The sequence below is a fragment of the Talpa occidentalis genome, unplaced genomic scaffold, assembly GCF_014898055.3.
Source record: "Talpa occidentalis isolate TD23 unplaced genomic scaffold, MPIMG_talOcc4v2.1 talOcc4.2, whole genome shotgun sequence".
Taxonomy (NCBI): Eukaryota; Metazoa; Chordata; class Mammalia; order Eulipotyphla; family Talpidae; genus Talpa; species Talpa occidentalis.
In genome coordinates, this window is record NW_023602073.1 from 147,844,642 (window position 1) to 147,869,837 (window position 25,196).

Below are 25,196 nucleotides of genomic sequence, written 5' to 3' on the forward strand. Positions count from 1 at the left end.
GGATTGAACCGGCGCTGCAGAGGCTGCAGGCAGCTTCGCAACCCAGCGCTAAACCGCTGCACCACTGGGGAGGCCCTCTGCACTGTTTTAATATGCAACATTCTGTAAGTTTAAGGTTACGATTTTAAGAATAAAGTAGTGCAGATAACTAATAAAAATAAAGAAAATGACAAAAGCAGAGAGGATGTTGATTTCAGAGAACAGCATGTCTTTGCCTCACACTACATACCATAATATAAATTTTATCAGTTATTAAACAGTAGACAAACTTCTCTCCCTCTACTGCCAAAAAAAAAAAAAGATGGAATTTAGGCAGAAAGGAAGACTAAAGAACAGAAGTTACAGAGACTGATTAGTGTTGAAATTTCACCGGGCCCTGGGCCAAGTTTCCTGAAGTTTCTATTTTGTCTTTACCTGCAACTAGGTCACTGCCAGGACTTCCAGCAAATGCGAGCTAAGGAGGGTGAACGATCTACAATAATAATAATAATAAAAAAACAAAAACTCAGATTTTTTTGTTTCATTATTTCCTTCAGATAAGAACTACTTCTTAATTACTTCTTGCCAATTCTAAAAGTAATCCATTTAAAGTGTAGAGGATGTTACAATGTGGGAAACTGAGGCTAACATCCCAACAAGGCAAAGCCCAGAGACAATCACTATTAATATCTGCGGGTATTTTCTTCTTGGACAGTTACCCAATAGTCTTCAAAACTATGACATGATGGCGAGACAATTAATCCAGGCCCTCACTGCCAGACACTTTATCTGGATCCAGCGTTTCACTGTGGCATCGTCTCATTCCCTTGCGGAAAATCATCACCCAACCCGCTGACGTTTTCGAACAGAAGAGCGGGGTATCCTGCAGTTTCCAGCTCTGACTTTCCTAGACCTTGGGGACCAGAGGACACTGTGGAAATAGAAAATGTGGGTGCCCTTTCAAGTTCTGCACATCGAATGCCGTGTTGCACCTATTTTTGTCCCTGACTTTCAACACAAACCCTTTGGGGGGTTGGGATGGGGGAGCAGGGCAGACATCTGGAGTTGCGCCCTCTGCAATGGAAATAGGTTTAGCTACTGCCCGTGCTGGACCCAGTTGGGGGCTCAGGTGGCGGAAGCCCCTCCATCCATGTGAACTCGTTTCCTTTCCCAGCCCACCTGTGCAGACGACACCCAAATCACCCCCCTTTCTCATCTCCAAGTTCGACCACCATCACTTGGGCCCATCCTAGTTTTCGGTGAGCAGAAACCTCTTTAGAGTCTGTTTTAGAGTCTGAGTTAAAGCTCAGAGCTTGGTGAGCAACAAATCTGTTAAACAAACAGAAGAGCAGCAAGGAGACTGGGGGTGGGGGGGGGGTGGAGAGGGTGCAGCAGGGACAGATGTGCCAGGTTTGACTGCTGAGATGGAGGGAGGGACTGGAGGCTGAGGGTGACCATGGAGAGGATTCTGGGAAAGGTAAAGCTCACCTGGCCCAACTTGGCATAGCCGCCTCCATCCACAACCACACTTACAAACACCCCCTCAACAAATCTGCCTTTAGACAGCTTCTAACCCTCCTGGCATCCAGAACCGCCTTGTGCCTTAGATTTATCCCAGAGGAGAGAGAGGAGGAAAATCACTTCACTAACCACATCACTGATTTGGGGATATACGTACTTTCTTGGCTCCCAAAAAGTCCTCCAGCAGAAACAACTGGGTTGAGAACGGGCCGTCTTGACACCATGTACAATCTCACTCCTGTGGGACTTGGAATTAATCCAGTCATTTTGAAGGGCACTGTGATTAAGCCAGCCAGTCTCTCACTTGCCTGTAAAGCCAAACCCTGCTCATTTATTCCCAGATCCACCCTGCATCAGGATGACAAAGACCTGGGAAGGGAGTTGCCAGAGTGTCCAGGCACAGACCAGGCCAATCCCTCCAGCTCCACACTGGGCAGCGTGTCACGGTCCTCGCCCCACCCAACGGGGCGGGAAGAGGGGACAGTCCTCTCAATGGTGCTGAAATCCCTCTGCTCCGCTCTAACGTGTCCCATGTCCACGTTTCTCCAGCCCCACCTGCAGCGGAGCATCACGCACTGAGGCTGTTGCGTCTCAGATGAACATGACCACAGAAGCCAAATGCTTCTATTCTCTTTTTCTGTGAGTGTGTCAATGGGTCGAACACACAGCCAGGGAAAGAAAAAGATGCTTTCCTGTGTGTCATCTTCTGCATCTACTCTGGGAGGCAGCTCCCTCAGGACACAGGGGTGTGTGTGTGTGTGTCTGTGTCTGTGTGTGTGCGCGCACATGTGTGTGTGCACACTCTCCGTCTTGTGTTTTTCTAAGATAAACACAAGGTCTTCTTAAATCCAAAGTGTAGAAAGTGAAACAGAGAAGAAAATGGACACCCAGTTGTACATCTTGTCTGGAGTGAACACCTGAAGCTCTATTTTTGTTTTTAAAAGTACAGTTGACCTTGAACAACGTAGGTTTGAATTACATGGGGTCTATCTAGATGTGAATGTTTTCCAATAAATATGTGACTCTTTATGATTTTTCTCAAAGTTTCCTTCTGCAAATGTCTTAGAATGTTTCATTCTTTTTTTTTAAAGATTTATTTATGCATATAAGAACTGGGGTTCAGGCCAGAGGTGCAGGGGCTGAGAGGATTCACCAGAGACAGAGTGGGGAAAAGAACAGGCAGACTGACTGAAATACACTGCTGGGGGGAGCAGCGGGCGAGACAGGAGAGGTCTGCTGCGCCATGTGGGTCAAGCTGGGGATCGAACTTGTGCTGCAGTGGCTGCTGATAGTGTCATAGTGCTGACACTTCACCCCTTGCGCCACCAGGGAGGCCCAGAATTTTTTATTCTACGTAAAAGTTATGTAGTACACATCATCTACAAAAAAATGTGTTAATCGGATCTTTATTATAGAGAAGGCTTCCTGCCAACAGCAGGCTATTCCTAGTTAAGTCTTGGGGGAGTCAAAGGTTATACCAGGCTATTGCTTGAGCAGGGGTCAGCATCCTTAGCCCCATGTTTTTTAGGGTTCGCTGCATAAGCATCCCTCCTTACTACATTATAAACATAACACATCTTGCTAATAATATCTTATGTGTTTTTTATATATTTTGAACAGCTGTGCCATAATAAATTCTTTCAGGATTAAGGAAGAAAATATTAATAAAGTCAATATGTGAAAATACACAAAAAGTTGTAACTTTAATGAAGTCTAAGAAACCAAAATCTGCCATCATTCCATGGAGAGAAACCCCACAGTGGCTGAGAGTTGGTGAAGCTTTTCCCACTTAGGTGTGACCTTCTACTAAACTGCATTTTGGCTCCAGATTAATGTCCAGCTGATGCTGATTTATAAAATCAATTCCATGAGACCGAGAATGTGTATGGACAAATACACATTTTCTCCCTTGCGAAATATCACAACCACTTCCTGTCTCCCCAGTTTCAAGGGGTCAGGCCATGAACCCCAAAGGGTTAACGCTACTTGGGGCCCTGTTTTCTGCCCAGGATCCCTGCCCCCATGCATTACCTGTGCAATAACCAAAGTGTGTTTGAGAAAACTGCAGGGTCTCTCTCTTCTACTCTTCCAAACATGTAGAGATTAAGGGATAAGTGTACAATAAACCTGTGTTCTTTTACTCTAAAGGTTCAAAGCGTAAGCACTTGTAAAGACTCTATCATACCAATGTTCCAAAATCTTCATGATTTTTCCTTAATTCCTCGTGTTTTTATCTAAAATTAGCTATCGGACTTTGATGACCCGCCTCTCATTCCTGTCTGAGAGAAAAAGGCTCTATCACAAAGGCCACAGCCTGGCTATTTGAAGTTCAGTACAAGCAGGTCTGCACTCCCCTGCAGATTAGAGAGCTCACTGCAACATCTGGGCCTGGTTAACGTTCCCGAGATAAGCAGCATTGTCCTGGCATTCTTCCAGGAATTCTCCACATTCTAAATCCATCCCCTATAGCCTACACACCCAGCTCCCCTTGTTCTAAGGCTGATTAACCACTAAACCTCCGAGGAAGATGTTTAACTGAGATTAAAACGAAAGAGAAGCAAAATCCTGCACAGGAGCCAGCAGGTGACACTGGCCATGGACTTCACGGCGCCTTTTCACATCTGTCCAGGCGTGCGCCCGCAGACCACCACACGCACCCTTTCCACCAGGAGAAATAGCCACACCTCGCTTCTAGTGCCAGTGCACCCCCAGAGAGACTGAGCTGTCATGATGAAGAGAGCGTGAAACACCCACTTTTGGTGGTTCCAAGGGGGACAGTCACCTCGAGTGGGCTCTCATCAGCTGGCATCAGGGGATGTTCCCCTCATGTCTCAAAATCTTGACTACAAATCTGTCCCCTCCCTCCCCCAGCAGGTAGAAGCCGCCATGTAAACAGCTATTTGCTATTTTAATTTTGCAAAATGACTTGCATAGAGGTGTTTTACAAATAATCCAGAACTTGTAAGAAGGGCAGAGGATTCTTTCTTCTCAGTTTGCTTTAAAGAGAAATGTGGGCTTCATTCCTCAAGACACCCTATCGTTCATCTCAAATACGTGCGTGAGCTCGAGAAAGCCGGAGATTGATTTTCTTAATTCACAAAACGTATTTACTCATTTGCTGGCATGCCATGGATATTGGGGGGTGGGGAGGGGCTACCTCTCTCCTCATCAGGGTGTCAAATCATATTTCCTTGTCTTTAAGCTCAGTGCTAGTGTGACGTGAGGAGGAGACTTCAACCAAGTCCATGGTACGCAATGTGAATCATCAACCTATTTTGACAGTTCAGGTTCCGCAGCACCCACTTCAGCGCTGTGCCTACAGGGGAAGGAGAATGGGGGTGGGGGGGGCAGGGTTCCCCACCTTCAGAAATGAAAACTCATTCTTAAATCATTCCAGATAATCTAAACAGACCTCCTCCCTCCCCATTCATTGTGAAATATAAAAACATTCCTCAATTAACATAATACCAGTGAAGAGGACAAGAATAACTTTCTTCCACAGGATTTACGAGTAATGCCCAAGTTTCAAGAAACCTTTGATATTTAATCCCTAATGACCATTTAAAAAGCCTCCATGGGGCCCTCCAAGCTTCTAACCAATGAGTGAAAGACTGGACTGTAAATCTTCCTTAGCAGGATAACTGGCAGAGGAAAAAAAAAACAGTCCCTTTTATGTTTTGCTTCTTTCACTAGGAAATGTTTCTGTGCTGTTCAATTTTTGGAGCGAAGGTTTTTCTGTGCACTGTCTTAGCACCAGGGGAAAGGTACCAAATTTGCTTATATCCTCTAAACCCACACTAATACAAGTAAAAACCAGAAAGCAAAAGATCCAGTTACTTGAGGTTGACTTAAAAATTAGCCCTTCCAACAAATTAGTTTATCATTCCATTGGCTCCAAAGCAACTTTTGAAAGTCCCCCCAAGTCCCCAAGTTTATAAACTCTCAATCACTGCTAAAAAACACCACCTTTCTTTTCCATGAGAAAGTCAGCATGTGATCAACTCATCAAATCGTGAATAAAACAGCGAATAATAAAACAAATAAAATAGTTGAATAATAAAAATTATACTGTACCCGAAGGGCACCCAGAAAAATGTTCTCATCACAGAAGCTATTCCTGCCCCATGTGCAACACCCCACAAGTCACACTCTTGGGTGGCCCCTGCCAGGACTGGGTATTTGTGTATTTCATGCACAGAAAATCTAATGACCTGGGAAAAAATTCACAAACTGAGCATTTTGTATTTCTAATGTTTAAAATTTGCATTGCCTCTTTAAAACAGTAGCTTCCAGGGATCACATACATTTTCATGCTAGGTACATGGTAGGAAGGGCTGGTTCAGTTCACTTGGAGAAGGAATTTTAAGGAAATCTCAAAATAAACAAGCTAATCTATAGGAAGTAAGAGATATTTTTAGTTTTGTTAAACTTTCACATTCATCTAAAATTCCGGCAGAGACTGGGCTTGGTAGACACAATTACAGTGCGAAAAAGTTCAAATCTTAAATTCTATACTGCACTGCTAAGAAAACATACATATTTGGCAAAAAATGATTTCAGATATTTCCAGCAGAGCTGGTCTTAGAAATCTAAATTAGCAAATGGAAATTAATTGTCCTGATGGAGGCAAAAAGGCGGCAGGAACAGGAAGGTCCAAGCGGAGACAAGTCACAGCACAGCTGCGGGGATCAACTGCGCGCCGAGGGGCCTGGACACCCACAGTCGACAATTTTGAAAGATGCTGAGGGTGTAGGTAGGGGTGCGATATTTGACCTCAGACAGCCAGATTTCTGGGAAACACGCTTAAGAAACATTGCCTAAATACGACTGCCTGCTAACCACCCACTTTATAGCTGCGGCTCGATTAGTGACAACCGGAGTAACATCTGAGTTCCCTGAAGAGTCTGGGGCACCGTCACTGACAACCCCTACTAGACACGGCAACAGGCAAAATCCTGCCATTTCTCAAAACTAGGAATGTTCATTCTAGCACTGCAGCCAGGGAGGACGCTCCACACCTCCTGTCCAGTTCGCCCCGTCGGACAAGTATCCATGCGCGTCCTCCCTGCCCGCGAGAGGGGAGCCCCTAGCAAACACCCCGGGGGGCGCCTCGGGCCGTGGGGGGACCGCCGCGGGGGCCAGCGAAGAGCACTGGCCTCCCCGGTGGCGCGAGGGGTTGAGCCCCGCACTGTGAAGCCGTCCGCAGCCTCTGCGGCACGAGTTCGATTCCCGGCCAGCCAGGGAGCTACCCACATGGCGCGGCGGACCTCTCCTGCCTCCCCGCTGCTCCCCTCAGCAGTGGGTTTCGTCAGTCAGCCTGTTCTGCTCCCCGCTCCGTCTCTGGTGAACCCTCTCACACACACACCCCGCACCCCTGGCCTGCACCCCAGCTCTTGCAGGCATCCATAAATCTTCAAAGCTGGAAAAGCACGGCGGGCTGGTCCCGCACCCCAGCGCCCGGCAGACAGACGCGCCGAGCGCGCGGCCCCCTCGCCCGGCTCCCGCCCGCGCCCGCCGGGGCCGCCTCGGCCCGCCGGGCCCTCACCTGTGACGGCGATGCCCAGCATGGCGCCCCGCTCGGCTCCCCGCGGGCTCCGGCGGCGCGGGTCGGGAGCGGCAGGGAGGACGACCGCGCGGCAGCCCCGAGTGGCCGAGGGGGCGTTTCCGCGGCGGATATAGGGGCGCCCGGCCCGGCCCGCCCGCCCCGCCCGCCCCGCCGCTCGGGCCCGCCTCGTGGCCCGGGGTCCCCGCGCCGCGGCCGGCGGGGGCTGCAGGCCGCGCTGGGGTGAGCGGACCCCGAGCCCGCGGGGCTGCGGCTGAGCCGTAACCGCGCCCCGCGGCCGGGCACCCTTGGGGGCCCCGCTCGGGCGTTTCAGCCCCGGGCGCCGTCGCGGGCTCCACAGGCGCAGGAGGCGCAGGACACCCTCCCTTTCCAGCACCCACAGCCCCCACCCCCTCACACACACACACAACCTCTCTCTCTCTCTCACACACACACACAATCTCTCTCTCTCTCTCTCACACACCCAGCCTCTCTCTCTCTTACACACACACACACAGCCCCTCTCTTTCTCTCTCACACACACGCACAGCCTCTCTCTCACACACACACTGCCTCTCTCTCTCACACACATACACACCCTCTCTCTCTCACACACACACAGCCTCTCTCACACACAAACACAGCCTCTCTCTCACACACACACATACACAGCCTGTCTCTCTCACACACACATACACAGCCTGTCTCTCTCACACACACCCCCCCTCTCTCTCACACACAGCCTCTCTCACACACACACACAGCCTCTCTCACACACACACCGCCTCTCTCTCTCACACACACATACACAGCCTGTCTCTCTCTCTCTCACACACACCCCCTCTCTCTCACACACACACAGCCTCTCTCTCACACACACACAGCCTCTCTCACACACACACCGCCTCTCTCTCTCTCACACACACATACACAGCCTGTCTCTCTCACACACACCCCCCCTCTCACACACACACAGCCTCTCTCACACACACACACCGCCTCTCTCTCTCACACACACATACACAGCCTGTCTCTCTCACACACCCCCCCTCTCTCTCACACACACACAGCCTCTCTCTCACACACACACAGCCTCTCACACACACACACAGCCTCTCTCACACACACACCGCCTCTCTCTCTCTCACACACACATACACAGCCTGTCTCTCTCACACACACACCCCCTCTCTCTCACACACACACAGCCTCTCTCTCTGACACACACACACACACACCCCTCAGCCGCCCCATTCCCTGAACTCTCCGGGAAGGGCTTTACAAGACAAACTTTGTGTCTTCAACACTTGATCAGCAACTTTTGAAAAGCCCCAATTTCAGCATCAGCTCTGCCCCCCCATAGGTAGAAACTACCTAAACCTTTAGCTCAACGATGCCACACCCCAACATGCAGCCACCAACACAGCATCCCTAACATGCAAACACACAGCATGACACAGTCAGAAGCTACGCTGGAAACTCCGAAGCCTCATACTTATTCTTGATAAGGATGCGTGAGAAGCGGTGAGAGCTGCTGGGTGTGGCAGTCTTGACACCCTCTTGGGGTCCCTGGGTTTGCGCCCTTCCTTTCATGCTTCTCCTGTTTCATGGAGTCCTGTATTGCCTGTCTGACCCCATTAGCACAAACTCTTCCGAAAGCAAAAAAAAAAAAAAAAAATTACTATTGCTCTCCTCTCCTCTGAATATTTTGTTCGCTGCTACTTGAGGGCACAGAATGGGGGTGGGGGGGGCGCTGAGGTGGACAAGAAAGGTCGCAGCGAAGACAAGTGGGGGGACAGCTTTAGCAAGAAACCACCAGCGCTGGGGAGAGGCTGGCGACATGCCCAGTCGGGGCCTTTAGAGCCACCAGGAGGCGCGATGCACCACGTTCAGGCCCACACCGAGCAAGTTGCAGGCAGTCACACCTTGTTATGAAGGAGACCTGGCTTCCCTCTGATATTTCAGCAACCACCAGCTTGGCTGTAAGTCCACGTGGGAACAGGGAATGATGCGCCTTGTCCTAATGCCTGGGAGCTGATTCCCAGAGCAGGCCCCTTAGCAACTTCCTTACCTTTCATCTTGCCTAGAGTTTTAACTTAGGTTCACAAATTGCGGTTGAGCGCTTTGCGAAATCCCCGGCCACCGGAGGAGGGTCCCACATGGCCCGCAATGCTCCCCTCAGCAGTGTGCTTCGGTCCTTCTGCCTGCTCTGCTCCCCGCTCTGGCTGGTGAATTCTCTCACCCTCCCGTGTGACTGTACCCAGTGCATGTATAAACAAAACAAACAAACAAACAAATAAATAAAACATGTGTGTGTGCTGTGTGTGTGTGTGTGTGTGTGTGTGTGTGTGTGAAGTGCTGCTGGGATTAATGGTCCCTCTGCAGTCCACACAGTTAAAGGGTCAGGACAGCTACTTCCTCTCCTCACCCAGCCAGGCCCCCAACCCCAGCCTTGCAGAGTCTGGGCTGTGAAGAGCTGGGACAGAGCTCACGGCGGTTGCACTGTGGTATACGCTCTTCTCAAGTATCAGATACTGTGCCCCCCAGAGGCCCAGGCGACTGGGGGATCTGAGGCCTCACTTCTGCAGCCTTTCTCAGCACACAGCTATGATCCCCTGCAATGTCTAAATACACATGGTCAATTCATGGGCGCACCTGTTGATTCTGATCTTGCCTGGCTTGGCCACTAGAACTTCTCCAAACTCTCCAGCCCAAATTCTTACAGCAACTGCTGTTTCCCTGAGTCGGAGAGAAACTTCACTAGTTACAAGTTTAAGGCCCAAACCAGCATTTAAAAGGCAACTATATTACTGTCAATTTTATTAATATTTTTCCTTGTATGACATCAGTAAAGACACTCACATATCTGCCTTGATATTCTTTCAGAGGTGGTTGAAACCATGAGGCAGAACAATAGATCGCGTGACAAGCTGTGGAATCTCGTAGCAGATAGAGCTCCTTTGATCTCCACCTTTAAGAGGAATCAAGGAAGGGATGTGTGTCCCAGCTGCCCCCTGGGCCAATGGGTCTGGATTTGCAAAGAAAAGTCATCAATCAGGATAAAAGCAGGAGTAGAGATCAGACCCAAGGTCAGTACACAACGCAGGCAACTTTCCTTTGTTATTCCCTCCATTCCCTGTTTTTGTTAAGTCAGAATTTTTAGAGAAATAGATCATAACCCAAAGCAAAAGTTAGGGTATCCCAAATAGGTGGATAAAAAGGAAAAGTGTTTCCCCAAATTTTATGGTTCATTCAACAAATATTTACTAATTCTTCCTTCATGCTAACTATGCTAAGCACCCAAGAGTACAATCAAATATTGTCCTTGTCCTCAGGGAGGTTGGTCTTGGTGGGAGACACACCCGGAGGTGGAGGGAGAAGTGGCTGAGCTCCAGCCCAGGCCACCTCGGATAACCTCTGGAACATGAGGATGGGTGGGAAGGAAGACAGCCCTTGGGGGCACTGTGGAAGGTGTCCAAATCCAGGGGGCTGTTTGAACAAAGGCAGGAGGACCTGGAGGCAGTGAAATGAGTTCCTTGTAACTAGAAGCTCGGTCCACTTGGGGAGACCAGAGGCGGGGAGCTGAGAGACAGAGATAAATGAAATGAGACTAGAAATACATTTGAGGTCAGACTATGAAGGGTTTTGCATGACCTGCTAAGAACTGTGTGACAACTAAAACTCGGGCAAAGGCTCTGAATTGACACTTCTCTAAAGCAGAAATACAAATGGCCAGTGAACATATGAAAAGGCCTTCAACATCATTAGATGTTCATTAGAAAATCATTAAGAAAATGCAAATCAAAACTACAATGAGGGCCTCCCTGGTGGCGCAGTGGTTGAGCGCTGGGTTGCGAAGCTACCCGCAGCCTCTGCAGCGCCAGTTCGATCCCCAGCTGCTCCCCAGCCACCGGAGGAGGGTCCCGCATGGTGCGCAGACCTCTCCTGCCGCCCGCTGCTCCCCTCAGCAGTGTACCTCAGTCCTTCTGCCTGCTCTGCTCCCCGCTCTGGCTCTGGTGAATTCTCTCACCCTCCTGCGCTTCTGACTGTGCCCAGTGCTTGTATGTATGTATGTATGTATATATAAATAAATAAATACTGCAATGAGATACTAATTCACACCTATGAGGATGGCTATGATCCAAAAGAGAGATGATAGCAAGGAGTGAAGAAACTGGAAGCCTCAGGCCTCTTAGTCGTCAGCATACAAAACAGTGACACTGTTTTGGAAACCAGTTGGCGGTTCCTCAAAATATTGAACAGAGTCACCATATGACTTTGCAATTCTACTCCTAGATATGCAACCAAGAGAAAAGCAAACCTACGTTCACACAAAAACATGCACAGAAATTGACAGCAGCATTATTCACAGTAGCCAAAATTAGGCGCAAACCAGATGCCCATCCCCGGACATATGGACAAAGAAAACTTGGCGTATCTAGCCCAGTGGAATATTATTCACTAATGAAAAGGAACTAAGCATTATACAAGCCATCGCATGCATGAACGTTTTTAAATGCTAGGTGAAAGAAGTTAGTCACAAAAGAACATAAGACCTATTGCTTAATTCCAATTATACGAAATGTCCAGAATAGGCAAGTCTACAGGAACACAGACTTCGCGGTTACCTAGACTTGCAGAGCTGGGGACAAGGGAGTGACCACTAACAAGTGCAGAGATTCTTCATGAGAGGATGAAAATAAAATGTTCTAAAACTGATCGTGATGGTGGCCATACATCCACGAGTATACCAAAAACCACTGACATGTACGTCGAGTGTCTTTGATTTAAGAGTGCCTTTTATGAAATGTGCCATGACCCTTAAAGGTCGAGTGCATGCTACATGAATGATATCATTAAAGCATTTTTCTTTTTCTAAACAATGTTGTGTTAGTTCTGAAGACCAGAACCACTGGGGGTTCTGGAGCAGAGTCAGAGGCATGGTCTGTGGCACATCCTTGAGATTGTGATGAAGAGAGGGGTGTGCTGACAAGGAGAAAGGTGCACTAGGGGGAGCTAGAAATAAATCCAGCACGGACACCAGGAGACCCAAGTGAGGGAGGCTTCCAGCATCACATCACCTAACACCTGGAGATGCTCCAGGGCAGAGGTGAGGCAGCAGCAGCCTCGTCCATCCGCCTTATCACCCTGAGGAGCCGTGTACGTAGCACAAAGCCTGCCGAAGGTGAGCAAGGAGAATGGAGTGGGGCGCTGGAGCCAAAGGTGGAAGGACTAGGAGACCAATGCAGCGGTCCAAACAGCAGCTCAGGCCAAGCCCCAGAGCTCCCAGGCAAATCACCGCAGCAGAGAGAGGCCTGTTCTCTCTTTGCTGAAAGGGAGGGGGCCGCGACTGGCACACCAGAATTAGCACCACGACTTGGCTCACTACCTTCCTATGAGGCGGCCGCAGCATTTAACCCACACTGACAGGTAGGAACTGGAGAAACAGACGCCAAATCCAGCCCGCCCAGATCTTTCGATCTTTTTCCATCGTGACGTTACACTTGCAGGAAAATAAACCAAAACCAGCAGGATCTCTTTTGCTCTGACTCCAATAGGGCAGGTAAAATCTAAGCAAGATTCTTCAGAGCATCTATGACACATTATACCTTTAAAATGATTCCAGGGCCTCCCTGGTGGTGCAGGGGTTAAGTCTCAGCACTATCACCACTGCAGTCTGAGTTCCATGCCCGACCAGGGAGCTACCCACACGGTGCAGCAGACCTCTCCTGTCTCCCCGCTGCTCCCCTCAGCAGTGTATTTCAGTGGATCTGTATGTTCTGCTCCTCACTCTGTCTCTGGTGAATCCTCTTAACCGCCCCCTGTACCTCTGGCCCACACCCCAGTTCTTCCACTAAATAAATATTTAAAATAAAATAAAATGATTCCAGATCACCACAGTTCAACACTGCTGCAACCGGGTAACTGGAGCCCAACACAAATCCACACCAAGTGTACATGCCAAGACCCCTCCATATCCACACTGAGTGTACACATCAAGGTCCCCCTATTTCCACACCGAATGTACACACCAAGATGCCCCCGCATATCCACACTGAGTGTACACGCCAAGACCCCTGTGCAGGATGGGCAGGCTGTCCTGGGCTCAGCCCCATTGAGCCCAGGTTTCTGCCCCTCCCACCATGAACACAGACAAATACCAGCTAATTGAATGTTATGGTCCAGTTGACTCGGACATGTTTGTATAGCCACGGTTATTTTGATTTAAAATTCTCAAGGCAACTGATCTGAAGACAGCTCCTCTAAGGGAGGGTTGCAGTACCATGGAAAAGGTCGACAGTGATTTAATCACTTAACAAGCCAATTTTTTTTTAAAGGCAAGGGGGAGAGATTAAAAAAACCTCAATCCAATAATAAAAGGGATGTAAAGTATTATTTCCTTCTTACTGAGTCCACATTTTTATATTCTTTGATGTGGCAATTCTATTTCTATGAGACCATATGAGAGATATAGATTTATATATGAGAATGTTTATGGCCTGGAATGTAGACTATTTAAAGAACCTAAATGTCCAAGTCGTAGGAAAACAGTATATCTAACTCTTCAGTAGAATATTTAGCAAAAACAACGCATTTGAAGCAGTTGTTGACAAGGGAAACGCATGCACTGCCATCCACACCCACACCTTTGTTCAGGGTAAGCTCGGAATGTGAGCTAATATTCACTGTATCCTGATCTTGCTTTTCAAGATGCCTTTACCCAGGTCAATGTGAGGCTTAGGGAGAAGAACCCAGACAGCAACCCAAGGAAGGCCAACCCTAGTGGAATCCAGGCAATTTAGTCTCAGGATTTTCCTACATTTTAGAAACCTACAACAATGTTCTGTTACTTTTTAAAAAAAAAAAAAACTTTTTTTCTTGCATAGAAGAACTGGGGTTTAGGCCAGAAGTGTGTGTGGGGGTGGGGTGGGGGTGGTCAGGGGTGAGAGGATTCACCAGAGACAGAGTGGGGAGCAGAACAGGTGGATCCACTGAAATACTCTGCTGAGGGGAGCAGTGGGGAGACAGGAGAGGTCTGCTGTGCCATGTAGGTCAGCTCCCTGGCCGGGGATGGAAGTCAGACCATTGTGGTGACAGTGCTGAGACTTAACCTCTAGGCCACCAGGGAGGCCCACGTCTGTTACTTTTATGGTTAGAATGCAAGTTTACTCAATAGTGGCTCTAGGTGGGGCGGCGGGTGGGCAGGTGGTCCAGGGTGCCCATCAGACCGTGAACCTTGAAGCATGTCTCCCGCTTTCTATCAGAAATGCAACATGGACTACATGGGGATCTCCACCTCTCTGAGCACTGGCACCTGTACGTCAGCAAACTGAAAGGAGATGAAAGTCAAAGGGTGATCTTCAGAAATGAGATAGGAAAAATTTGCGTCACCACCAGAAGTGGTCAGATACAGAAACTGGCCTCAGATTCCTTCCTGGGGACCTTGTGTTCAAATCCTCTGCTCAGTGTAGGACTCTGAACATCCTGGTTTAGTCCAAAGAGGATTCCAGAGTCTGAGAAGCTAGTGTTTGGCTCTTCTGTGAGTATTAGGGGTGAATATTAACGTCTCTGGGTTTCTGCTTAAGTGAGAATAAATACAGGCCCCAGATTAATGTTACTCTGTGATGCAACTAAAGATTATTTAGCACTGTGAGCATATTCCAGAAGCAGAATCAATGTCAGCTATTGTGCCTGCATTAGACATACATTTTCAATTACTGTGAAAAGCAAGAATGCCCCATTATCATCTATTTTTCAGAAAAACATCCTAATGAGAAAACCATCCCCTGGTGCTAGAAATCAGCAACCTGACAGTCATCGCCTCTGGCCTTTGCAGAAAAGAGACAATCTTCCATTTGCCCAAAAGCAGGGAGGCGGCAAGTTGAAATTCCAACTGCAAATAAATAATGGTGGTTACCTACCCTACCCCCACCAAAACCCCCAAGTGTCCACTGTATTACATTGTGAGTCCCCAGTAAGCCACATACCCGACTTCAAGTTTCTAGTAGCCACACTGAAAAGATAAGAGATCATGGAGTTAACTTTGGTCTGTTTAACTGAACCTGAATATAGCCATAATGTTCTAACAACGTACTCAATATGAAAATTGATGGATGAGACATTTGGGCTCTTTTTTAGCGCTCAGTCTTTGAAGCCCACTGCGGACTGAACAGAGAGCACATCTCAAATAGGATTTCAAGCGTCCAACAGCCACATGTGGCCCAAGCACAGCTGGACAGCTACAGATATAATTGCTCACTCCCTCTTGCTCAGGACTTGAGAAATTGCTGCTTCCATCCACATGACAGTTCTATTCCTGCTTTAATCATCTTGATTTGCACACAGAAACCCTGAGACACTTACTAAGGGTTTAGGTGCACCTCTTCAATCCAGTTCAGAGTTGCCCCTTTGTTTCCCCACCAATCGCTTCAGAATCAGGCAGCATGAGCCCCAATAGTTAACCAGCCCACCCGCAGCAGCTCAGTCCTCCCGCACAGCAGCAGGGAAAGCAGACCTCACTTGGCCTGACTGGAGAGGAGTAGCTGGTGGTCGCTCGAAGGCAAGGAATTACATCCCATGGAAAGGTTTAATCAGTGCAGTTGTCTTCTTCATTGTCTCTCAATTTAATTATTCAAACCTATTGTCTTCCCCTCCAACTTTTACTGTGCCCATCCACAATGAGGAAGAGCTTAACCTGATTTTTTTTTAACTTAAAAATCCAACAGACTAGTATATTTAGACTGGCTTCAAAAATAAAGGCAACAAAAATGTCCACTTGCAAAAGTAAAAAAATGTTTGAACCTGTAATCACATAAATTAAAATTTACTTATAAAAACAACTTTCCTACACATTTAGAGTGTGAGAATTTGAAGTATATAATTTTCTTTTTTAAGTTTGGGTAGAATTTACCACCTGGATAGACAGTAAATTCTAAATGATAGCTGAGTCACCCTCTACTCCCTCTGGAGAACACACTCTGTTTTCCCAAATTTAAAGCTTGAACTCCAAAGACTTATCTTTTCTTAACAAAAGGTGAGAAATTGGCAGTGGCAGCTGGGTTAGCTGCCTTAAGAAAGCTGCATGTCTCGTGGGCTAGCCATGGGGACAGCAACTCAAGAGAACCCACAAAAATCACCCAAAACCCCAGTGGACCTAAAGCAAGAAAACTGGTTTAAAGAGGCCATAAAAGGAAGCATGGATACACAAAATACTGTGCCCAGCCTTGCATGTGGGGTGAGGGAGCAGTGGAGTAGCAGGGGAGGGGGGCTGGGATAGCAGAGATAGACTGGGATAGATAGGCTGGGAAAGCAGAGTAAGTGAGCAAAGAGGTTCGATGCAAAAAAGAAGAATTTTAGCCACATTTTATCTGCACGTCGTGCAAAACAGGGTGCTTAACAATGGGAATCCTCCTGCAAAAGGCATCATTAGTCCATTTTGTTGTTGTGCAAACATGATGAGTCATTACACAAACCTAGATAAGGTAGCCCACTGCATACCTAGGTTCTGTATCGGGATCACCATCGTATACATGGTCTGTTGTTCACTGAATCATTAGTACATGACTGTATACATAATGGAATATTACACAGCCCTAAAAAGGAAGGACATCCTGTCATAGATGAACCTCAAAGGCATCATGCTAAGTGAAAAGAGCCAGTCATCCAAGGACAAATACCATATGGTTCCACTTATATGAGGTACCTGGAGTCATCAAATTTACAGAAAGTAGAAGGGTGCTGCAGGAAGATGAAGGGAGAGGGAGACAGGTACTGCAATTTAATGGGGACAGGGGTTCCATTTTACAAGATGAAAGGGCTCCAGAGGTTGACGCGGTGGCTGCACATCATGAGCGTATGGATTGCCACCGAGCCATACACTTAGAGACGGTGAGATGGTAAGTTTTAGGAACCCCAGGTTTAAGTTTTAAGAACCCCCCCCAGGTCTTCCCTCCAACACTCTGCAAAGCCATGTAGCTAAGATGACCACGGAAGGTTCATATTGTCTCTTTTTTTTTGAGACTTATTTTATTAATTTATGCATACAAGACCTGGGGCATAGAGCAGAGGTGTGTGTGGGGGGGCGGGGCGGAGAGGATTCACAAGAGCCAGAGTGGGGAGCAGAACAGAAAGATCTACTGAAATACACTGTTGAGAGGAACAGCGGGGGAGACAGGAGAGGTCTGCTGAGCCATGTGGGTCAGCTCCTTGGCTGGGGATCAAATTCATGCTGCAGTGGCTGTGGATAGCTTCGTAGTGCTGAGACAACCCCTTGTGCCACCAGGGAGGCCCAAAAGCTTTACGTTCTAAACAGGGTTAGACAGGCTCTCTGGGCGGCGAGGGGCCATCTCAGGTACACCCACGGACACCTTCATGAAATGCAGCCTGAGTTTCTGCACCCTATTCCCAGTCTCCCTCCTTTGTCACTGGGCTCCAGAATGCCAGCACTTGTGGGAAAACACACCACAGAGAGGGTCTTCTTGGAAGGAAGTTGCAGAGAAAGAAACGTCCTGAGAGGGACCATCATCTAGTCCTGCCCAGTGCACACAGCCGCCACCCCGTGTGTCCAGGTGACAAACCAGCCCCCACCGGACCTGTAACAAGAACACCCACCATGAGAGACAAAATCAAAAAAGCAATATGGAAGAGACAGAAGCTACACAGAAAATACATTTTAAAGAAATCCTCAGAGAGACAAAAGATACTCCCACCAAAAAATAATAGGCTCCATCAAAAAGGAATATTTAGGACAAAAAAATCCATGCCTAGAAATTAACATAGTTAACAAAGTGCTATCTAGCCTGAAGGACATTTTCCCAGAAAATAAAGCCAAACACAACGATAAAAATAGAGGGAAAAAAAAGTTTTAATTAAGACCATTCTAGAAGACCTAAAACCTGAATAGTAATGCCAAAAGAAAACAAAGAAGAATAGAAGAACTAATGTCCCCAGGAAGCGAAGTGCACGGATTTCCATACAAGAATCCAGTGTGTTGAATAAACGGTCAACCTGGAGACGCAGCACTGCAATGTCCTCAGAAGACAGGAGCGAGCCAGGGGATGAGGCAGCAGAACAGTATCAGATTCCAGTCGTGATAAACTTCTCAAGATGATGCTGATATAATCCTAATGTGTTTGAACATTGAATGGAAATTAACACAAGCAAGAGCACATCGGGCCAAGATTTGACAAGTGTGAGAAAACGCGGCATTTTTATAAAAAGCTCATTCCACGGGGCTTATACCTCAAAGCACGGACTTGAGCGGCAAACCCTGGCTCTGCTGGGAGACCATGCTGCTGCGGACTACGAATCCCCAACTTCCTTTACAACGAACCATTCTGTGCACTGTGGGGACTCCTTACCCCCACCTCCTGTGCTGTGCACCATGGTAGACTGTTGGCTGATGATGACATTCGGCCAAGTGTAAAAGGCGACTGAAAATCCCTGCATGAGAAATCCATATCACTAAAAACATATCAACCTTGACTGATATTTCTTCTTTCTATGAGACTTTAGTTCATTTAAGTAACATCTTTGATAAAGAAGGGGACTCCTTTCTATACTCCTTTATGAGTAGTTCCTCTAAGCCATTCTCTCAGGAAGTAAATACTTGCTTTAAAGCAAACTAAGTTGTTCTGTTTTTATTAAAGAGTTTCAGAAAGAAACTATTCTTAAAAAGCAGGGATAGTGAAATTAAAGGTCCGTCAAACTTGGCAAGCCTCCATCAAGCACATTCATGGTAGAAATATATATAAAAGCCCTGGCATTTTTCTTTCAACGGGAGACAGCTTATTTTCTCTGGAGATGTTTTGCCTAGAGAAGGAAAGATGAAAGGAAAGACATGATAAATGTCTTTAAATACTCGGCGGGCCGCCATGTGGAAAAAGGAGGTGAGTCTGTGATCTGGAGTTGCAGAAGCCGCACTGGGGACTGAGGGAGCAGTTGGGGGAGGCAGACCTTCATCCAATAGACCAGCTGGCTTCCTTTTATGGACAAACTCCCCCAAACAAAGCAGCTGAAGCACTGGAGCCCCTGCGTGGGGGCAGAGTCTGGTTTAGACTCCTTCAAAGTTCCCTTCCGTGAAAAGTTGTAGGTGCCACACCTGGCTTTGCAAGTTGGTCTGTCATGAAGGCAGGTGTTAGGGCCAAAGCATGTCCCCTCCTCCAAATTCACGTGAGAAAGCCCTCACCCCAGCTCCTCAGAATGTAACTGAACTCAGAGACAGAGCTACTGAAGAGGTGATTAAGTTAAAATGTGACCAGCAGGGTGGGCCCTCCTCCAAAGCGACAGGTGTCTGTGTAACGGTGGTAAGGACACAGAGACCCCCCCTCCCCCAGGGATGTGAGCACACCTGGGGAGACCAGGTGAAGACACAACGTGGAGGTGGAGATTCCACAGAAGAAACCAAACCTGTGACACCTTCCTGAATCTTGGGGTTCCAGCTTCCAGGACTGTGGGAAAATGAATTTCTGCTGTTTAAGCCCCCAACCTGTGATATTTTATCACGGCAGTTCAGGCAAACTCATAGAATAGGAGAACCCCCTTAGACTTGGTGTCAGTCCGAATACTGCACATCCATGTTAAGACACATTAAAGTGGGCATCCCCTGGTGGCGCAGAGGTTGAGCGCTGGGCTGTGAGGCTGCCCGCAGCCCCTGCAGTGCCGGTTTGATCCCCGGCCACCGGCCACCGGATCGATCCCCACATGGCGCGCAGACCTCTCCTGCTGCCCGCTACTCCCCTCAGCAGTGTATTTCGTCAGTCTGCCTGTTCTGTTCCCCGCTCTGGCTCTGGTGAATTCTCTCACCCTCCCCTGCTTCTGACTGTACCCAGTGCTTGCATAAATAAATAATTAAAAAAAAAAAAAGACACATTAAAGCAACCAGTTCCCTGCCTTAATTAAATGCAGTATATGTCGCTCTTCCCCTGAATAACAAATGCATGTGTGAGGACTGCGCCAGACGGGGCTACTTCATATCTCACTATACGGGCACGTTAACTACAAAAAGCAGCTTGAAACACTCAAAGGACAGTTCTCAGGAAGAAGACTCAACTGAAGGGCTTAAAAGTTTAGCTTGAAGCCCAGAGAATATATTTTCTTCAAGTTACCAAGCATTCTTTTCACATATGTAGCATAGGGACATCAAGCTCTCAAATATATCATTGCCAGAACCACTTGGGGGTTGTTACCTTGAATAAAGCTGCAGCTGTTTCAAGGATGAGTCAATTCTTGAGAAATCACCTAAAGGATTTCCGTGAACGCAATTAATAAAAAGGCTAAAAGAACTGAATGTTTCCATTCATGGCTTAGTCGCAATTAGAGACCCACGAATCATGGACATTTCAGTGCCTCCGACAGAAAGGGTGTGAATTTGGATGTTACTGGGATAAACCAGGAACACAGACCCTAGTCACAATCGAAGTAGCTTCCAGTGAAAGTCATTTGTAGGAAAGTCTTTGTGGTAACTGAAGATTGACTGGCAGTTTGAAGGGCAATAGATTCAACATTTACCAACATTTTTCACCCATCTTGGGCCATAACCAATCCCTATAAATAATCCCAATCTTTTTCTCTATAGGAGGAAAGATGTGTTACCAACAAGAATCGCATTTACGAAGCTACTTATCTTACTCCTTCCTAGTAGATGATCACTTATGGAAACGTTCTTGAATAAATTTCCTCCTGGAACTTTTTGTTCAACTGAAACTTAAAATCTCAAGGATGACTTTTAAGATCAGACCACAAAGAAAAAGCCTACAATAGTTTTTACAAAAAATTATTGAAAGGATGAAATGACCACGAGATTCCAGCATCCCCAAAGTCACTGGGTGTCTTCAGTGACTGATCCATGGTTTGGGTTCTAGCAAGATGGATGTTATTCAGTCTCTGCATCCAGAGACGGGTGTTAGGGCCACAGATGGAAACTGGATACTTCAAAAGAAAAAAGGATACATTCAAATCAGGGTCACACAGAAAAATAGTGATGAAAACCTTACCCAGGAAAGAAGTGGTTTATCAAAGGGAGCAGGGTGACCTGAAGTCTACTTACTCCTTCCTCCCTCACTGCCAGCAGCCCAACTTTTTTTTTAAAGATTTATTTTATCTATTTATTTGTTTGTTTGTTTGTTTGTTTTGTTCATACATGCACTGGGTACAGTCAGAAGCGCGGGAGGGTGAGAGAATTCACCAGAGCCAGAGCGGGGAGCAGAGCAGGCAGACTGATGAAGTACACTGCTGAGGGGAGCAGTGGGCGCAGCAGGAGAGGTCTGCGTGCCATGTGGGACCCTCCTTCCGTGGCCAGGGAGCAGCCGGGGATCGAACCAGCGCTGCAGTGGCTGCAGGCAGCTTCGCAAGCCAGCGCTCAACCGCTGCGCCACCTGGGAGGCCCCCAACTTTTAAGTTAGGAGGGAAAAAGAAAGGTTCACTGCACTGTCAGATGAGTATAGCTCAGAAGAAAAGTCTTCTCTGTACAGCTTGGCTGTTAATTACTAAAAAGTAAATCTGCGTTTCTGTAAAGATGAAAGCAGGAGAGTATTTGTACCAGAAATTTGTCAATGACATGAGTGATTTCAGAGATGCGCGCCAAAAATATTGCTGCAGAGGAATTGAAACCAGTTCCCAGAAACTGCATACGATGGCACTTTTGCCGAAGTTCAAGGCCTGTTTTGTCAGAGCTGGTGCCTCGTTCTCAAAACATTACAAAACAGGATACAGCTTGAGAAAATGCCGTGCAGTAATATTGTATTCGAAATACCAACTTGGGGAAAACAAAAACCCCTCTCTTTGTCTGTTGAACAGTGGTATTTGATAGCATTACTAGGAGTCCTCATTGAATCCTGAGCAGGTCAGGGTCTGATTTCAGGTTTCCAGGCAACCCCTGGATAAACAATAGTAAACACCTGTGAGCACCCAGCATGTGTAGTGAAGAGTCTCCCTTTACGGATGCTGATGTAACAAAGGAAAGGGAGCCGTGGATAAATCTCTAGAGCTGGGGCCTTTCACCCCGCAGGAAGTGAATTGAGAGAGTGCAAAGTCAGCCCATCCCCCTCTGCCATGAAGATGTAACATTATAGCAAACCCTAATTTATAACAGTGTCTTCATCTATAACTCTCTGTTGCACACTCACCATGTCAGACACTGTTCTAGGCTCAGGGGATTCAGCACCCAACCATATAGATACCCTCCCTCGTCCCCAGAAATCTCTGCCCTCCCAGGTCTTATATTTTAGCAGGAGCAAAGGTAAGAGAGAGGCATAACAAAAGCCAGATGTGGACAACTAATTGGAGAAAAATAAAGGAGCACAGAGGGCAGGAACATAGGTGACAGGTATGTCTTCATGAAAATACTAACAGGTGCTAATGATGTCACAGAAATGGGATCAGGAAAGCATTTCTCTCCAGTAGAGAAGAACTAGTTTCTTTGTTTCTGTCTGGTGGTGGTGGTGGTTGTTGTTGTTGTGGGGTGCGAAGGGAAGATCTTCATTTAACAGAGACCTGAGCAGCTCTTAGGGTACCTGCTATGCAAATAATTAAGTGTTCAAAGCCAGGCAAACCGTGTGACTCCAGAATGGTAACCACTTCTGGGGGGTGGGGGAGCTGTAACTCCTTGGCAGTGTCCTTCCACATCCCAAAGGCACGGAACCCCAGGAGTTCAAACAGCATATTTAATAAAAGCAATGGCAGTGACAGGGCCTCCCTGGTGGTGTGGGGGCTAAAGTCTCAGCACTATCAAGCTATAGTCAGACACTGCATCACAAGTTCAATCCCCGGCCAGGGAGATGACCCACATGGCATAGCAGACCTCTTCTGTCTCCCCGCTGCTCCCCTCAGCAGTGTATTTCAGTAGATCCACCTGCTCTGCTCCCCACTGTCTCTGGGGACTCCTCTCAACCCCTGTACCTCTGGCCTACACCCCAGCTCTTGTATGTATAAATAAACAAAAATATCTTTTTTAAAAAAAGGCAATGACAGTGACATTAAGCACCATTAAAGAAGTGACATTCTCTGTAGTGTTGCAAATTACACATCAAATAACCATGCAGGGGACCTCTATTTGGTAATGTATGTGGGGAGAAGATGGAAACTTGCAGAAGGTTTAAAAAAAAAAAAAACCTCTAAAAGACTTCTGCTTTGAGCAACAGTATTTTGGGGTTTGTTTTTCTCTTGGGAGAAGGGGTGTTTTCCAGGACCACAGGTCCCTGGGGTGTATCAGCACTGCCAGTGCCACGTGCCTGGCTGGCGTCTCCATCAGCGTCCCCAAGCTCACCTGCTTGACTGGCTGGCCCAGGGCCCAGAGCAGAGCAGCCGCTGCCCCTCCGCTGCTGGTGTGAACGTCCTCGGTCTGCAAATCATCTAAGAGGTGTGGACAAAAGCTTAACGAGAGGACCACCACTGTCGGTGCATCCACACGAACAAACGTGACCAGCGAGGACTGGAGAAAAGGCGCTTTCACAGGTTTAAACTCTTTGCTGCCTCTTCTCTGCAGAAAGGCAAATCTCAGAAACCACCGCCTTGCCACAGGATAAATGTAAATACACTGGACGACGATGTTGGCAGTGAGTGCTGTGGAAGTGTGTGATTATCAAAATAGAGGAGGCGTTCTAACGTTTTTCCGTTTAGCAATACTGAATTTTCCCATCTGTCTGGAAAAAAAAAATCCTCCCCAATGATACTAAGATGGAATTTTTTTTAAAGCAGTCTAAAAGTTTGCAAAAGCTTTCTATCTCAAATTGGACCCATGCTGACATGTAATGTTTTTAAAATGATGTTTCTTCAAACATCTACTCATGGAAAGCCACACACTGTCAGACTCCAGCTAGATGACTACAAGTGACAACAGGGGTTGAGGGGGGCTTTTTTTTAAAAAAATCTTTTTAGCAGAAGCAAAATGGCCACAAAACCTGTGGATGGTGGGAGGACATGGTGATAGGCCTTTCAAGCTGGTGTGAGGAGACCAGGCTGCAATTCTACATAAGTACTTTTGAAAAATGATATATCACCAAAAAGAGTAGAGCAGATAGGGGCTTAAGCTCCAATGCTACAGTCATTTGTTGGGGTTCCCTTTTTATTCTCATTTTAATAAATATTTGTTTTTGTGCCTGATTGTGTACTAACAGATGGTTGCCCAAATGATATAATCTCCAGGCTTCCTTCCAAAACATCCATCCATCCATCCATCCATCCATCCATCCATCCATCCATCCATCCAGCCAGCCAGCCAGCCAGCCAGCCAGCCAGCCAGCCAGCCATGCAACCTTGCCACACAGTTTAAAAATGATTCAATGGGCAGTTCCTTATTGCTATCACTAAAAATATTTACAAGGAAATAGGATTCCATTTGCCCTACAAGAGGGTTGGTTCTGAATTAAGAAAGAGTTTCTGGCTTAAGAAACGAGAGAACAAATCAAGGTGGGAAAATATTTCCCTCCGGCTCCATCTAGATAGTTCTGACACCGGAAAGCAAACCCTCTGGCAAGAAGGCCCCTCGTTGGTCGTTTCCACCATCAGCTGGTCCACGTGTGGCAGAGCCAGCTCTGACTGTCGGCCCATCCTCTTGGGGACCCGGATGCTGCGGACCTGGGCGTGTTTAGGTGGACGGCAGCAGAAGCCACAGGTGCCAAAGAGCTACAATGAAAGAGCCCCACATGGAACACGCCTTTGTTTCCACTACAATAAGCTTCCTTGTGGAGTTCTGATTTCTGCAAACAACCGTGAAATCTCTCCAAAGGCTAACATAATGCAAAAAAAAAAAAAAAAAGCATGAAAAAATAGTGTTTAATAATTTAACATAAAGACTCTTGTCTGTATTTGCAATGCCAGGCAGACAACGCGAGGAAAAGGAACAATATCCCAGCCTGCCTCGAAGACCCTAAGAAGGAAAGGAAAACAGTCCTGGCCGCAGGGAAAAGCCCATCCCCAAGGCACTGTCGCTGGTGTGTGGTCGCGCAGGCCTGGCCACGTGGCTGGGGGCCCTTTCTAGATGGCTAGGCCTTTGGGGAGCTTCTCAAGGACAAGATGTATATGTTGCCGCTTGTTCTGCAACAGGCATTTGGCAAATGCTCAGACCCCCCCACAGCTATGGTCAGAAGCCGGGGTCAGCTCAGGGGGACGACGGAGCCCTCACAGGTTAGGACAGACTCGCTTTCTAGAAACACCA

General features: G+C 47.4%; 1 protein-coding gene across 2 annotated transcripts in view; it reads right to left on the reverse strand.

Annotated features, from left to right (window-relative positions):
* The window catches only part of AKAP12 (A-kinase anchoring protein 12), an 88,605-nt gene that overhangs the window by 17,044 nt on the left and 46,365 nt on the right, over positions 1 to 25,196 (reverse strand). Inside the window, exon 1 of one of the 2 annotated variants that reach the window (XM_037520670.2) lies at positions 7,046 to 7,109. The exons of the other annotated variant lie outside the window; for it this stretch is intronic. Coding sequence (XP_037376567.1) covers positions 7,046 to 7,067 — 22 coding nt within the window. The 5' untranslated portion in view covers positions 7,068 to 7,109. Of the gene's footprint in view, positions 1 to 7,045; positions 7,110 to 25,196 lie in introns of those variants that run through there. 2 annotated transcript variants of the gene reach the window in all.